This window comes from Lepus europaeus, chromosome 15 (assembly GCF_033115175.1).
Source record: "Lepus europaeus isolate LE1 chromosome 15, mLepTim1.pri, whole genome shotgun sequence".
NCBI lineage: Eukaryota > Metazoa > Chordata > Mammalia > Lagomorpha > Leporidae > Lepus > Lepus europaeus.
Genome location: NC_084841.1, coordinates 56,684,760 through 56,700,975, shown reverse-complemented (window position 1 = coordinate 56,700,975; position 16,216 = coordinate 56,684,760). Strand labels below are relative to the sequence as shown.

The 16,216-nt window shown below is 47.5% G+C and overlaps 1 protein-coding gene across 1 annotated transcript; it reads right to left on the bottom strand.

Moving 5' to 3' along the window:
* Positions 1-1,904: 1,904 nt before the first annotated feature.
* Positions 1,905-8,543, bottom strand: CCNB1 (cyclin B1). The gene is made up of 9 exons (XM_062212180.1): positions 8,398-8,543; positions 7,712-7,882; positions 7,467-7,631; positions 6,412-6,594; positions 3,976-4,134; positions 3,523-3,759; positions 2,879-3,019; positions 2,221-2,331; positions 1,905-2,119 (listed from the first exon to the last, which is right to left on the bottom strand). The coding sequence occupies exons 1-9, from the start codon at positions 8,416-8,418 to the stop codon at positions 2,012-2,014; spliced, it is 1,296 nt and encodes a 431-aa protein (XP_062068164.1). The 5' UTR covers positions 8,419-8,543; the 3' UTR covers positions 1,905-2,011.
* Between the last annotated feature and the right edge of the window lie 7,673 nt (positions 8,544-16,216).

Sequence of the window (16,216 nt, the reverse complement as noted above, 5' to 3'; positions counted from 1 at the left end):
AACCACCTGGCTCTACCTGCCACATCTTAAAATTCATTCTTTTGGGAACCTAGCATAAACAAAAACATGGTTTAAGATTGTATTAAAAAGTGTTATTGGGAGCCCGAGCTGTGGCGTGGCAGGTGAAGTCACCACCTGCAGTGCCGGCATCCCATGTGGGCACCAGTTTTGAGTCCTGGCTGCTGCACTTCCAATCCAGCTCTCTGCTAATGGCCTAGGAAGGCAGTAGAAGATGGCTCATCTTTGGGCCCCTGCACCCACGTGGGAGACCTGGAAGAAGCTCCTGATCAGCCCAGCTCTGGCCATTGCGGCCAGCTGGGGAGTGAACTGGCGGATGGAGGACCTTTCTCTCTGCCTCTCCTTTCTCTGTGTAACTCTTTCAAATAAATAAAATCTTTAAAAATTAACTGTAGGAAGAAAGCTTCTGAATGTCACAGATGAATGGCTGAGTATCAGACTATATACACACCATGTAACGTTATGCACAAATATAGGTAGGCCTATAATGTTGAAAGGAATTGCTAGGTATATGGAATGAGCTAAATTTTAAAGTCCCTGTAACCATTTACATGCATGTTTGTTTACTTAAGGCACATAAGGATTCATCCAGAAGTGCTGATGTCCTTCATGTGGGTGGGACTGAGGAGGGAGAGTTAAAGGTGAGGTAAATAAATGTTCTAAGAAAGTACCTGTGCATGTTTGAGCATCCCTTTTTCTTAACCAATGAAAAACAAACACAAAATGAGGACTGAGTTTAGAATGTAAATAAAAGTTTTTGCTTGTCAATGTGAAAATTTAACATGCTAGGGCTGTAATTCAAGAAATGGTCGGCCGGCGCCGTGGCTCAACAGGCTAATCCTCCGCCTTGCGGCGCCGGCACACCGGGTTCTAGTCCCGGTCGGGGCACCGATCCTGTCCCGGTTGCCCCTCTTCCAGGCCAGCTCTCTGCTGTGGCCAGGGAGTGCAGTGGAGGATGGCCCAAGTGTTTGGGCTCTGCACCCCAGGGGAGACCAGGAGAAGCACCTGGCTCCTGCCATCGGAACAGCGCGGTGCGCCGGCCGCAGCGCGCTACCGCGGCGGCCATTGGAGGGTGAACCAATGGCAAAAGGAAGACCTTTCTCTCTGTCTCTCTCTCACTGTCCACTCTGCCTGTCAAAAATAAAAAAAAATAAATAAATAAAAAAAAAAAAAAAAAAAGAAATGGTCAAGAATCATTTAGAATTATGGCAGAAGCATCAGCAGCAGAAAAGAAACAGGCAAGAAGGGACTAGGCATGGGGTAGTAGACTTTCACTTTTAAAAGAGGGGAGAAAATTCTCTAGAATGACACCCCATGCAAGTTTTAGAAACCTTTACTGCCTCAGGAACTCATGTTAATAAAGTAAAAGCCATGCCCATAAAACAAAAACCAAATATATAAACATTCAGATGGGAGCCGGCGCTGTGGTGCAGTGGGTTAAAGCCCTGGCCTGAAGTGCCGGCATCCCATATGAGCACCAGTTCAAGTCCTGGCTGTTCCTCTTCCGATCCAGCTCTCTGCTGTGGCCTGGGATAGCAGTGGAAGATGGCCCAAGTCCTTGGGCCCCCACACCCACATGGGAGACCCAGAAGAGGCTCCTGGCTGTGGATCGGTGCAGCTCTGGCCGTTGTGGCCATCTGGGGAGTGAACCAGCAGATAGAAGACCTCTCTGTCTCTCTGCCTCTCCTTCTAATCTCTGTGTAACTTTTTCAAATAAATCAATCTTTTAAAAAAATAGAAATAAACATACAGATGACTATTATATACATTATTTAGATCCCCAGGTAAATCAAAACAACTTTAAAAATTATTTCCCATCACATCTTTTAGGTTACCCTAGAGTAGGAAGTAACCACATTCAAATGAGTTCAGCCATAAAAAGTAAAAAGGGTCACAACCTTTATTAAAAGTAAATGTAGTAGTATAATATGTACAGGTGGCACATGGTGCCAATTTTATTTGCAGATACAGTATTCCAACTCAAGTTTATAAGTTACACCTTGACCACAGCCTTGGCTAAATCTTGAACCAGTGCAGAATTCAGCTGGGCTAGAGTGCTGATCTTAGCATGCTTAGATGTGGCATACTTGTTCTTGATGGTCTGGAAAAGCAAACCACAAGTTATTAAAAATACAAACTCTATAAAAATAAGTTACGTATTTACATAGTTTTCCCCAGCATCTTACAATGCCACCGACTCACCATGTGCTTTGTAAGCCCACGATTCACCATTACTATATTCTTAGCTAGGTGCTGCATAACAGGAAGAAGAGCTTCCTCGGTGTATGACAGGTAATGCTGTAGAGTTGGCGTCTGAGACAATGACAATACATGTCAAAAAGTGCTCAACAAGAATGGTTTGCATAAAATCTCAGGATACTAAATGAATACTTATAATTGAAACTTTAGAATAAGCTTAACACTTCTACCCCAGGGGCTTTTTTCTGTTCCTGGGCTCAAACCTAATTACATTATTGTAACTGCCAACTTTTCCAACCCAAAGCTGGACCCCCAAGTCCCTTGAGGCTGACTTTCTCATTCACTTAGGGCTTAGGATAACCCCTGACACATACAATACTTGTTACATCGGTGAACGTGAATTAAATTTTGCGATTTCATTTGAGCTGCCCGAGTTTCTCCACCTGTAAGCAGTAACAGCTGTTCTGCCTTTCTTAGAAGGGTATATAAATTCAAAGTAAAAGCATGCTATGAAAAAGACATCACAAGACAGTTTTACTCAGTCCTTCAGTCAGTTCCATATTTAGGAACAATTAGAATTGTTTCTTTATGACAAAAATTCTGTATTCAGTCAAACACCATTTACAATTTAAAAGCTTGGTAGTTCTGAGCTAATGCTTACCCATTCACCATTATCAAGAATTTTCAGTGCTAAGCAAAAAGCTCCTGCTGCAATTTGAGAAGGAGGAAAGTGCACCATATCATAGTCCAGCATAGTCAGTTCCATCAGGTATTTGGCCAAAGTATGTTGCTCAACATCAACCTGGAACAAAGTCCATATATTACTTAGCTTCTTTCAGAGAATTTTTTTTTTTTTTTGGACAGGCAGAATTAGAGACAGAGAGAAAGGTCTTCCTTTTCCATTGGTTCACCCCCCAAATGGCTGCAGATCCGAAGCCAGGAGCCAGGTGCTTCCTCCTGGTCTCCCAAGCGGGTGCAGGGCCCAAGGACCTAGGCCATCCTCTATTGCACTCCCGGGCCACAGCAGAGAGCTGGACTGGAAGAGGAGCAACCAGGACTAGAACCTCGGGTGCCGGGGCCGCAGGCAGAGGATTAGCCAAGTGAGCTGCGGCACTGTCCAGAGACTTTAATGTTGACAAAAACCTGCATGCCCATATCTGTAACTACAAATGTTCTCCTACAAAATTCAACTGCCCATGGAAGGTCTTAGTATTAACATGCAACCTGACTGAAACAATTATCCTTTCCTTGTGCAGCTAGGTTATTTAAATACAGTGTGTAGCAGTGTTCTCTCGTTATCTGTACCTCTCCAATCTTGGATGCTCTCCGAAGGAAGTGTAGGGGGAGAGGGCGACCCAGGCCAAAGTTTAAAACTCTGAGAATCTTCATTTCCATCTGTCTGATTTGGTGCTTAGTGTACGTGTTGTTAGTCACAAAAGCAAAGTCACCAATTTCTGGAGGGTACATTTCTTCATATTTGCTTGCAATAAACATGGCAGTGACACCAACCAGCTGCAGCATCTTCTTGGGTACACAACTGTCCTGCAATGGGAATTGCAACTGGCTGAGTAGGTAATGTATTTGAAAAGGAGACACAAGAGCTGTGAAGCAGAGGTGGGCAATGACATACACTCATCCCCCTACTAAAAATCTCAATTATGACACCCTATCCCCCATGAAAATTTCAGCTGAAAAAATCAGTTTCTTATGACTCTAAGACCCTGAAGGGAGAACCTTCAATTACTGACTTATGCTCACCTGCATGAACCGATCAATTATGGAAACAGTCATGTACATGGTCTCCTGCAGCAGCCTGAACTTCATCTGAACCTGTACTAGCCAGTCAATTAAGATGGCCCTCATGTTTCCAGTGACTTCCCGACCCAGGAGGTATTTTGGTCTGACTGATTGCTCTTCCTGCAAAAGAAAATGCAGATTTATCCTCAACAGCAATACTTGTATTCCAGAAAGAACCGTTAGTTACCACACAAAATTGCTCTGGAAGCATTTAGAACCTAAGTTATTTTACAGAGAGAAGGAGAGACAGATTTTCAATCCATTGGTTCATTCCTCAAATAGCCACAATAGCTTGAGGACCCAAGCCAGGAACTTTCATCCAGGTCTCCCACATGGGCGGCAGGAGCCCAACACTTAGGCCATCTTCTGCTCCTTTCCCAGGTGCACTAAGAGGGAGCTGGATCAGAAGTAGAGCAGCTGGGACGGGAACTGGGGCCCAAAGGGGATGCCAACATTGTAGGCAGTGGCTTAACCTGCTATACCACAACGCTGGCTCCCCACTTTTATTTTTTTTTTAATAGAAAACTTTTATTTAATAAACATAAATTTCAAAAGTACAACTTTTGGATTATAGTCGTTCTTCCCCCCATAACCACCTTCCCACCGGCAAACCATCCCATCTCCTACTCCCTCTCCCATCCCATTCTTCATTAAGATTCATTTTTAATTATGTTTATATATAGAAGGTCAACTCTATACTGAGTAAAGATTTCAACAGTTTGCACCCACACAGACACACAAAGTATAAAGTACTGTTTGAAGATTAGTTTTACCGTTAGTTCATATAGTTCAACACATTAAGGACAGAGGTCCTATATGAGCAAGTGTACAGTGACTCCTGTTGTTGATTTAACAATTGACACTCTTATTTATGATGTCAGTAATCTTGTCATGAGCTGCCAAGGCTATGGAAGCCTCTTGAGTTCACAACCTCTGACCTTATTTAGACAAGGCTGTAATCAAAGTGGAAGTTCTCAATACACATGTATTCTTTTTAAAGCTTCCCCATCTGTCCCTTATCTTCTAGTTATCGCAGAGAAACTGTTTTTGCCGCATTATCCTCTCTTTGTTTTCCTGTGTTTCTCGTACAAGTATATTCATTGCTGTGCGGGTGTATGCCCTTGTACACATGCATAAACAAACACATGTATATGTATATCCTTGCAGCCTGATTCCTTGTGTCAAGTAAAAAGAGGCAGAGATTTGTACTTACATTAAATACAATAAAGTCCCAGGAATTAAATTTCTAGAGCACTTGGATACACTCTGATTTTCTTCATGATTTTTACAAAAATTTCCATCTGCCTCTTTATCTTCTACTAACTTATCTGACTTTTCTTAAGCACATTCAAAATAAATAGAAGAAATTTTCTGTTCATTTTTTGTCTTAAAGTGATAGCCAGCCTTAGAGTAGCACCATTTTCTATTTTTTGCCTATAAATCTAATGTGTATGCAGAAATGTTATGTGTTAACTACAGTTTTGTGGACTATCTGGAAATAAAAGCAATATTTTTATCAGGACTAGAAATAGAAGGAAAGCAGATGGTGAGGTGACTTACAGAATGGAATTAGATGTTGGGGACAATAAAAGTGCATCCAGGTTTTTGAGCTGTGGTCTTTTATTTGTTAGGAGATGAGCCTCAGAAATCTTCAAGGGAGAGCTGACACCTAGCACGTGCTTGAAACTAGGGCAGGGGATCGCAGGATAGTCCTTTTAAGCCCTGTTCTCTTCCTGTAGGCTCTGGCTACCTGATAGTGTCTACCCTGTGAGGCAGTAGATGGCTCAAGTACTTGGGTCCCTGTCACCCATGTGGGTGACACAGATTGAGTTCTGGGATCTTGTAGTTAGCTTGGTCCATCCCTGGCTGTTGCGGGCATCAGCGAGTAAACCAGCAGATCTGTCTCTATCTTTCAGATGAAATGAAAATAAATAAATAGAAACAAAGGTGGGGTCGGTTCTGTGGGCGCAGTGGGTTAATGCCTTGGCCTTAAGTGCCGGCATCCCATATGGGCGCCGGTTCTAGTCCCGGCTGCTACTCTTCCAATCCAGCTCTCTGCTATGGCCTGAGAAAGCAGTAGAAGATGGCTCAAGTCCTTGGGCCCCTGCACCCACGTGGGAGACCTGGAGGAAGCTCCTGGCTCCTGGCTTCAGATCAGCGCAGCTCCAGCTGTTGCAGCCATCTGGGGGGTGAACTAGCAGATGGAAGATCTCTCCCTCTCTGTCTCTACCTCTCTGTAACTCTTTCAAATGAATAAAAATAAATCTTAAAAAAAAAAAAAATAGAAACAAAGAAATACTGCCTATATCCTGCTTGAATTACTATAGACTGTTGATAGCAAATCATCTTTAATAAAGCTAGCTGTAGTTTGGGAAAAAACAGTCCGGCAATACTGACCTCAAGCTGTCGCAGGTAAGCATAGATATCCTTCACATATTCACTACAAAGGTTTGGATCAGCTCCATCCTCTGCATCCACGTCACTCACTGCAAGAATTACATCCGAGAAAGCCTGACACAGATACTCCTCTGCAGGCGCACATGCGGACGTCTCCATCGGGCTTGGGGAGGGAGTATCAACCTGGAACAGAGACATGTCTTGAAGCAACAGCAAAGAGGTGCACATGCCACAGCTGGGAATGAAGATCAGACAACAGATGTATAATTCAGTTCCTTAATGGAAAAGTATCTTTACAGATTTATTATATTTCTTTTTAGGAAGTGATATCAAAAGTGAAACATCAACTTAGACTTAGCCAAGTTAAAGTCAGCAGAACATAAATACTAACAGGTAAAAAAGAAGCAAATAAATTGCGTCCTAGACTTTCCTCCAAAGGAAACGGTTAGGTAATGAACCTAACCGTTACATCACCATTATATGAAACCTATATATATGAACCTGCCACCATTATATGAAATCAATCCAAATGAAAGACATTGGTTTTGTCTTGCTAAAAAACATGGACTGCTTCTCACTACTCAGAATACAAGTTCTGACCTGACTACCAGAAATTAACTGATTTCATTACTATTTACCATTTCCTTCAAGCCATCTGTACCCCATTGTTCAAACACTTTCCAAGCACATTCTTCAAGTCAGACTCAGTGCTAAGCGTTGACTTCCTGGCATCCCCAAAGGGCTTTGAGTTTAGTAAAGACAAATAATGTGACTGAGTCTAGAAACAAGAGTGGGAGTAGGGGAGGACAGGAAAAACTTCAGGAGCTGATGCTTGAGCTGTTTTGAAGGAGGAAGGCAAAGGACGCCTGGACCGAGACTAGACACATTTATATAGCTGATGTTTAATGTGTAAAGATTGTATGAGTACGTGCATGCTTAGCGCTTGGCAGACCTTGCTTCCTGTTAAGCACTCACTACCTGCTACTGTTATTGCTGTTTATTCAAACGCTATCCCAAGCAATCAACAGCCTCCAAAAGGGTAGCAATACATTTACCAGAATAGGCTCAGGCGAGGGTTTTTCTTCTTTAACAGGCTCAGCTTCTGGCTCGGGCTCCGGCTCCGGCTCCGACTCAGGCACAGATGCCGGTACAGTCACCGTTTCCAAAGGTTTTGGGAGTTTTTTAGCAGGGATTTTTCCAGTAGGTAAAGTTTTGGCTTCCTGTAGATGAGAGAGAGAATGGATGCCTCTGCACAGGCCAGGGCTGGGGGGTGGGGGGCGGGAGGCGGAGGGGCGGTTACCTTCTTCAGAGGCACTTTGGCCTGGAGCTGCTCACTGACTTTGTTACCAATGTCTCCCAGAGCCGTTCTTGGCCTCAGCCCGGGCTTGGAGGCTGCAGCGGTGGCCACAGGCACACGCTTGGCGCCTGCCATGGTCATCTTCCCCTTATTTTCAACGTTAATTTTCGTGTTCTGAAAGAAGCAAGTCAACCGCGGGTTAATGAAGGTGGGCCACACAAGAGAGGCTCTTCTTCGAAGGTCAGGCCACTGAGCACGGGTTGGAGGGGGGAACAGGGCTCCAGGGTCCGGCCCACAGCCCCAACAAGTCCGCTTCCTCCCCGAACCTCCTCATTCGCCAGCCCAGGGGCTTCCAATGAAGTGCCGGTCAGCCCTAAGACATCTGAATTTACATCTGAAAGGAAACCGAAAAACCTCGCTCCGGGCTCAGGCAGGGCCCTCCCTCACCTTCGAAACAGGTTTCGCGTCGACTCTCCAACCCCAGCCCCAAACCTCCATCCCGGATCTCCGCGGTCCCCTCTCACCTCCCTCCCTCCGGCTGGCCGGCCCCTGGGCTCCCCCACCACTCCAGGGGCGCTGGCCCGCGGACCCCTGGCCGTTCCCCTCCCGCTCCAGGGCCTCCCGACGCCGAGAGAGGTCGAGCAGGCAGGCAGCCACGGCGGCCGCGCTCCTTCACCCTGGCGACTCACCCTGGTGACGCGGAGCGCCATGGCTTCCTCTTCGACAGGCGGCGGGCAGCGGGCACAAGCAGCACACCGGAGGCCCCGACCCGTCGGGGACCTGAAGCCTCCACAAGCCAACAGCCAGCCGTTCCTGCGCAGCACGCCGGGAGGAGCCGGCCCCTGCTCAGGTTTAAACCCCGCACCGCTCCTCCTCATTGGCCGGTTCGTGGCACTCGCTCCCTCCGCATTGGCGGCCGCCGGTTCCGGGAGAATGCGTTTCCAGGGCGACCCCGCGAGGACGTTCGAGAGGGGGCGGGCCCAGAGCGTGGCTGCGGCGGGCCCCTCCCGGCTCTCACGTGAGCTGGCTGCGCCTGCGTCCTCGGGCTGCGGCTCGCGGGCGCCTGGGGCAGCTGGGGCGCCGTGCGCCGCCGCCTGGGAGGGCGGGGGTTGGCTGCCCGAGCTAAGCCGCGGAGCCTTGGCCTTGAAATGCGGCGGGGGGTCGGGGGAGGGTGGTCCGCTGTCACCGCAGCGAGTGAAGCAGCGCTGGCTCCAGCCCAGCGTAGCGTTGCACACGTGGTCCCCTTCCACGGTGGCAGCGGGGATACCTTAGGGCTAACGACAGGCGTCGTGGTCGTACATTCCCTGAGGTGACCATTGCAGCGGCCCACGGGGGTGGAAGGCACTGAAGCCCAGAGACCCCGTGACTTTCGCAGCCGGGGGCCAGAACTCAGGGGTGTTTGGTTTGCTGTGGTTTGGTTTTGGCTTGCTTTGTGGAGCTGTGATTTTTTTTCCCCCCACAACATTGTCTCTTAAGCATGCCTGCCTCGGGGCTGATGGGTCAGCTGCTGAGGCCCCCGCCCATCCCGCCCATCTCCCTTGTTGGGGAGGCTGGGACAGCTCCAGGCCTGGGCCCTGCCACCCATGTGGGAGACCAGGATGGAGTTCCTGGCTCTCCTGGCTTCCCCCTGGTCTGATCCATACTGTTTCCCCTCAGACATTTGTGGAATGAACCAGCAGATGGAGGATAACTCTGCCGCCTCTCCCTCTCTCTTTGTGTCACTCTGCCTTTCAAATAAGTAAAAAATTTAAAGAATGTCAACTTGCCATATTGCTTCTGATTAGTTGGTTATTTCAAGCTTGGCTGGTTTCCCAAAGCCAGTCGCTTTGCTTTTATTTGGAAAAAATTTCCTGTCCAACTGCTGTAAACACCAATTACAAGGAGCATCCCTGCACCCTTTACCCAGATTTAACTGTCATTAACATTTTTTTAAAGATTTATTTATTTTATTTGAAAGGCAGAGTTACAGAGGCAGAAGCATAGAGAAAGAGAGAGAGGTCTTCCATCCACTGGTTCACTCCCCAGATGACTGCATGGCCGGAGCTGCACTGATCTGAAGCCAGGAGCCAAGGACTTGGGCAATCTTCTACTGCTTTCCTAGGCACATTAGCAGGGAGCTAGATCAGAAAGAGAGCAGCCAGGACTCGAACCGGCACCCATATGGGATGCAGGGACTGCAGGTAGCAAGCACCAGCCCCTTTTGTTAGACCTTATCCCATATGCTTTGTCACATGATCAGTTTCTCTGTAGTTCCAAAGAAAACAAACAGGTCCTTTTTGCTTGCTACCTCCCAAACCAGACAGGACCTCAACAGTTGGAAGGGAGGTAGACAAAACCGTTGGGATCTCACAAGACAGCTCTGTACTAGCCAGTAAGACCCCTGGTGTAGCAGAAAGCACCTAATCCTTCAGTGAGGTTGGATCATCATTCAGTGTTAGGTCATCATCACTCTTCTCTGCCCCCACAGGGTGCCTGCCATGGGGTCTTTGTCCGCCTTCTTGCCCTCAGAACCCTGGATTCCGGCCAGCTAACCCCCAGGCATCCTGCAGCTCTGCTCAGATGTCCATCATCAGAAAGTCTTTGGGGTTTGATGAGTCCCTGCCCCACCTCTTCATGGTTGGGGGAGCCTGGGCAACATACCCTCTGCTTCCATTTCTAAAAATTATTTTATTTTGGAACATTTTTACGATCTAGTTTAAAATAAGTTATATTGTATATATTTGAGTTTCACACATGATGTTAGGGGATACAAATAGATAGCAAAATGGTTGCTGTAATGAGCCAGATTAACATATCATCCTGTCAACAGAATTAACTTATTTTCAGTGACAGGGCTGCTAAAATCTACTAATTTAACAAAAATCCTTAATAAAATTGCATTAACTTTAGTATATTTTTAGGGCAGTTTTGGGCTCACAGCAGAACTGTACAGAAAGTAGAGGTTTACCTATGCAAGTACAGCTTCTCTTGTTTTCTTTTCCTTTCTTTTTGACAGGCAGAGTGGAGAGTGAGAGAGACAGACAGAGAAAAAGGTCTTCCTTTGCCGTTGGTTCACCCTCCAATGGCCGCCGTGGCCGGCACACTGCGGCCGGTGCACCGCGCTGATCCGAAGGCAGGAGCCAGGTGCTTCTCCTGGTCTCCCATGCGGGTACAGGGCCCAAGCACTTGGGCCATCCTCCACTGCCTTCCTGGGCCACAGCAGAGAGCTGGCCTGGAAGAGGGGCAACCGGGATTCCAGAGTCCGGCACTCCAACCGGGACTAGAACCCAGTGTGCCGGCGCCGCAAGGTGGAGGATTAGCCTGTTAAGCCACGGCGCCGGCCTCGTTCACTCTTGAAATGCCTTTAATGGTAGCCAATCAAAGCTGGGGAGCCAAGAACCCAATTCCGGTGTCCCACATGGGTGGCAGGAAACCTGCTACTTGAGCCCCTAATTTACACTGCATTAGAAACAGCCCTTTTCCATGACTGTCACAACAGAGGAAGCAGCGGAGACCAGACTTACTCAACAACAAAAAGCTCTGACTCCTGTGCTTCAGTGGTGCTGGACAATAGAATCCCCTCAGGCTAGGTACAGATACTGATCAGACAAGACAGTGCTGGGTTCCAGCTGCTGCCAGCTGCTGCATCTGGACAGGTGCTTCAGGAGAAATGAATGAAGACATCCCTGGAGATGTCAGCATAAAATCCCAAGTCTAGGAATAATCCCAAGGCAATAAAACCCAAGTCAAGATGGGGGAAAACCCACCTGTGGAATCTTTTTGCAGGACGCTGATCTGGAACACCCTAGAGCATTAATTATGTTTTTGCCAAGGGTGACTTTGGTCGCATTTTTTTAAAAAATTATTTCTTTATTTGAAAGAGTTACAGAGAGAGAGAGAAGAGGCAGAGAGAGAGAAATCTTCCATCTGATGGTTCACTCTCCAATTGGCCACAACCAGGAGCTTCTTGCAGATCTCCCACGTGGGTGCAGGGGCCCAAGGACTTGGGCCATCTTCTACTGCTTTCCCAGGCCATAGCAGAGAGCTGGATCGGAAGTGGAATAGCCAGGTCTTGAACCAGCGCCCATATAGGATGCTGGCGCTTCAGGCCAGGGCGTTAACCCGCTGCACCACAGCGCCGGCCCCTGGTCACGTTATTCTTAACAGAATTTTAAATGCCAGTTGTTGTGGAGCCACCATCCTATTGTGTTTTGTTGATGTCAATTTTTAAAATTTATTTGAGAGAAACAGAGAGAGAGAGCAAGCTCCCATCTACTTATTCAGTCCCCAGATGCCTGCAACTGGACAGGCTTTGGGCCAAAGCTAGGAGCTGGAAATGCAATTCAGGTCTTCCCTGTGGGTACAGGAACCTGGTTATTTTAGCCATCAGGGTCAGCATTGGTGGGAAGCTGGAGGTAAGCGCAGGAGCCGGGAATCAAACTCAGGCACTCAGATGTGGACATGGCCTTCTTAACTGTTAGGCTAAATGCCTGCTCTTGCTCCCATCCTTTTTAAAAAAAAGATTTATTTGTATATTTGAAATGCACAGTAATACACACATACACACAGAGAAAGATAGGGATCTTCCATTTGCTGGTTCATTCCCAAATGGCTACAACAGTCAGGGCTGGGCCAGGCGGAAGGCAGGAACCTGTAACACCACCTAGGTCTCTCACACGAGTTTCAGGAACCTAGTACTTGAGGACTTCTTCCTGACCATTGCACGATGGAACTTCTGTTAATCAAGTATTTCTCAGCTAGGAGCATTTTGTCCTACAAGGGACATTTGACAATTTCTGGAGATATTTTGGGTTATCACAACTGGTACAGTGCTACTGGCCTTTAGTGTTCGAAGACTGGAGATGCTGTTAAACATCCTCCAGTACACAGGGCAGCCCCAGTCCCCACCCTGCCAGACACACACACACACACACACACGCGCGTGCACGCACACGCAATCATTCAGCCCAGAATGTCAGCAGTATTTCCAGTGCCAAGCTTGAGAGGGAAGATCATCTCATTTCTTTATAACACTCACAAACTCCTAAGATTTTTCCTCAAGCAGCTACTCAGTATTCCTCACTGATAGAGTGAATGGCGTCAACTATGTTACCAGGTGCTCTGTTGCAGATGCTAAGGCTGCAGCTCTGAACAAAACTGAGGAGACCCCTGCTCTCATAAAGCTTACACTTCAGTAGGAGAGAGGCTAAACAAGTACATGAGTAAGTACAGAGGAAAATAACAGGTAATCAGCAGGAGGCAGTTAGGGCTGGGAAAGCAAAGACTGGAAAATTCCAAGAGTTACAAAAGTTAAAAGTAACTTGTTTTTCCACTTATAAGATGGCTGCTTTGCAAGATAAGAATTACTTAAAGAATTGCCTATAGGGGCCGGTATTGTGGAATAGTGAGTAAAGCCATTGCCTACCACTCAGGTGTCTCATATGGGTGCTGGTTTGTGTCCCAGCTGCTCTACTTCCAATCCATATCTCTGCTACTGCCTCTGGGAAAGCAACAGAAGATAACCCAAGTGTTTGGGCCCCTGCCACACATGTGGGAGACCCAGATGAAGCTCCTGGCTCCTGGCTTTGGCCTGGCTCATCCCTGGCCATTGTGGCCATTTGGAGAGTGAACCAGTGGATAGAAAATTTCTCTCTCTCTTTTTTTTTTTTTAAGATTTATTTATTTATTTATTTATTTTTGACAGGCAGAGTGGATAGTGAGAGAGACAGAGAGAAAGGTCTTCCTTTTTGCCGTTGGTTCACCCTCCAATGGCCGCTGCAGCCGGCGCATCGTGCTGATCTGAAGCCAGGAGCCAGGTGCTTCTCCTGGTCTCCCATGGGGTGCAGGGCCCAAGCATTTGGGCCATCCTCCACTGCCTTCCTAGGCCATAGCAGAGAGCTGGCCTGGAAGAGGGGCAACCGGGATAGAATCCGGTGCCCCAACCGGGACTAGAACCCGGTGTGCCGGCGCCACAAGGCGGAGGATTAGCCTGTTAAGCCACGGCGCCGGCCAAAATTTCTCTCTTTCTGTCTCTGTCTCTCCCTCTCATTCTTTAACTCTGACTTTCAAATAGATAGATAAATTTTTTTAAAAAGATGTATTTGTGGCTGGCGCCGCAGCTCACTAGGCTAATCCTCCGCCTTGCGGCGCCGGCACACCGGGTTCTAATCCCGGTCGGGGCACCGGATTCTGTCCCGGTTGCCCCTCTTCCAGGCCAGCTCTCTGCTGTGGCCAGGGAGTGCAGTGGAGGATGGCCCAAGTGCTTGGGTCCTGCACCCCATTGGAGACCAGGATAAGCTCCTGGCTCCTGCCATCGGATCAGCGCGGTGCCCCGGCCGCAGCGCTCCAACCGTGGCAGCCATTGGAGGGTGAACCAACGGCAAAAGGAAGACCTTTCTCTCTGTCTCTCTCAATGTCCACTCTGCCTGTCAAAAAAAAAAAAAAAAAAAAGATGTATTTGTTTATTTGAAAGGCAGAGTTACAGAGAGGCAGAGGCAAAGAGAGAAAGAGAGATCTTCCGTCTGCTGGTTCAATCACCAGATGGCTGCAATGGCCAGCTGTGCCAGTCTAAAGCAAGGAACCAGGAGCTTCTTCTGGGTTTCCCACGCAGGTGCAGGGACCCAAGGACTTTTGGGCCGTCTTCTACTGCTTTCCCAGGCCATAGCAGAGAGCAGGATCAGAAGGGGAGCAGTTGGGACTCAAACAGGCACCCCTATGGGATGCCAGCATGTGGGTGGTGACTTTACCTGCTACGCCACAGTGCCAGCCCCATAGATAGATAAATATTAAAAACAAAATAAAACAACTCTCTGTAACTCTGCCTTTCAAATAAATCAATCTTTTAAAAAATAATAAAATCAAAAAAATAAAACAAACAAACAAAAAATTGCCTACAGGGCCTAGTGTTATGGCACAGTGGGTTAAACCATCTGCATCCCATATAAGCACTGATTCGAGTCCAGGATGCTCCAGTTTGGAACCCTGTTATAGTTGATTTCTCAACAATGTTGTAGTGGATTCGTTTCTGAGAGGAGGAGCGTGGTGGGGGCAAGATGCGCAGGGACACCACACAGACCCCGGGAGTCAGGTGAAAGCAGGCCTGAGGTGAGCAGCCTGCAGACTCGTTTATTTGAAGTTAGTACAACAGCTTATATAGCCGAGACCAGCCAGTCTGGTCAAGGGGTGGTCTATGCCCCAACCAATCACAGCCTGTTGCCAGGCAGTTTCCAAAGCCATCCAATCACATCCTGTTGTCAGTCAGGCTCTTGTTGCCAGGCAGTTTCTGAAACCATCCAATCATGGCCTGCCATCAGTCAGGCTCTGTTGTCATGTGGTTTCTGAAGCCATCCAATTACAGCCTGTTGCCAGGCAGTTTCTGTTGTCAGCAGCCATCTTGGCATCACCTTTTCACCTCAGCGGCCATCTTGGCATGAACTTTTCACCTCAGTGGCCATCTTGATATGACCTTTTCACCTCATTCCACCACATTTCCCCCTTTTTGTTTATTTTTGAGCAACAGGAGGCATGATTCTTGGCCATACCATTGTTGACCCTGTTTCCATGTGGTCTCCGTATGCAGCTGTGCCTGTCTTAGGTTGTCCCCCGGGGGATCTTACCTGTCATTGACTAACCAGCGCTCAAATCGAGAGACCACAGGATTGCTTGCTCAGATAGAGTTAGGAATGAGGAATAATGGTTATCAGGAATGGCATGACCGCACACAAGCTGTGGGCCATTTGAGTGGCTGACCAGAGTTAGTGGGGTATAAAACAGTAACAGATATGGCTATGGGCAGTTTCTCAGGGTAGTATAATAGGGCAGGTACATCTGCTAACAAGGTGGATTCTCAGTCTTGTTCAGCTGGTTCTGGTTGGCTGTCAGTTGCAGGCTTGATGTTTCTGGCTGGTACCCAAATGGGCTGTTCCGCATTCTCTGGAAAGACACAAGCATATCCTTGACCCTTGGTTAGCAAAGGGTGTGGTCTTTCCATTCTCCTGTCAGGGGGTCTTTCCACCTAACCATAGGGGCTGGGGTCTGGGATGGAAAGGATCCCCAGTGTTTATAAGCTGGGCTTATCCCTTGGGAATCAAAAGTAAGAAAATTGATAGTGAAAAGGACCTCAGTCAAAGCAAGTTGTGGGTCTGAGGGCATATGATTGTTTTTCTGTCTTTGTAAGAGATCTTTAATCATCCTATGAGTTCTTTCAATGATTGCCTGTCCCTGTGGGTTGTATGGGATACCTGTGGCAGACTGTATGTTCCAAGATTTCAGGAAGGAATTAAATTCCTGTGATGTATACGCTGACCCGTTATCAGTCTTTATGGTCCAGGGGACACCAAGGACCAGCATGGATGATTTAACTGCCTTTATCACATTACTAGCCTTTTCTCTGGATTGGGCTGTTGCAAATACAGCCTTTGAATAAGTATCTACCACCACATGGACAAACTTAAGTTTACCAAAGGAGTTAATGTGGGTGATGTCCACTTGCCATAGCTTATTAGGACCAAGGCCTTGCGAGGTCACTCC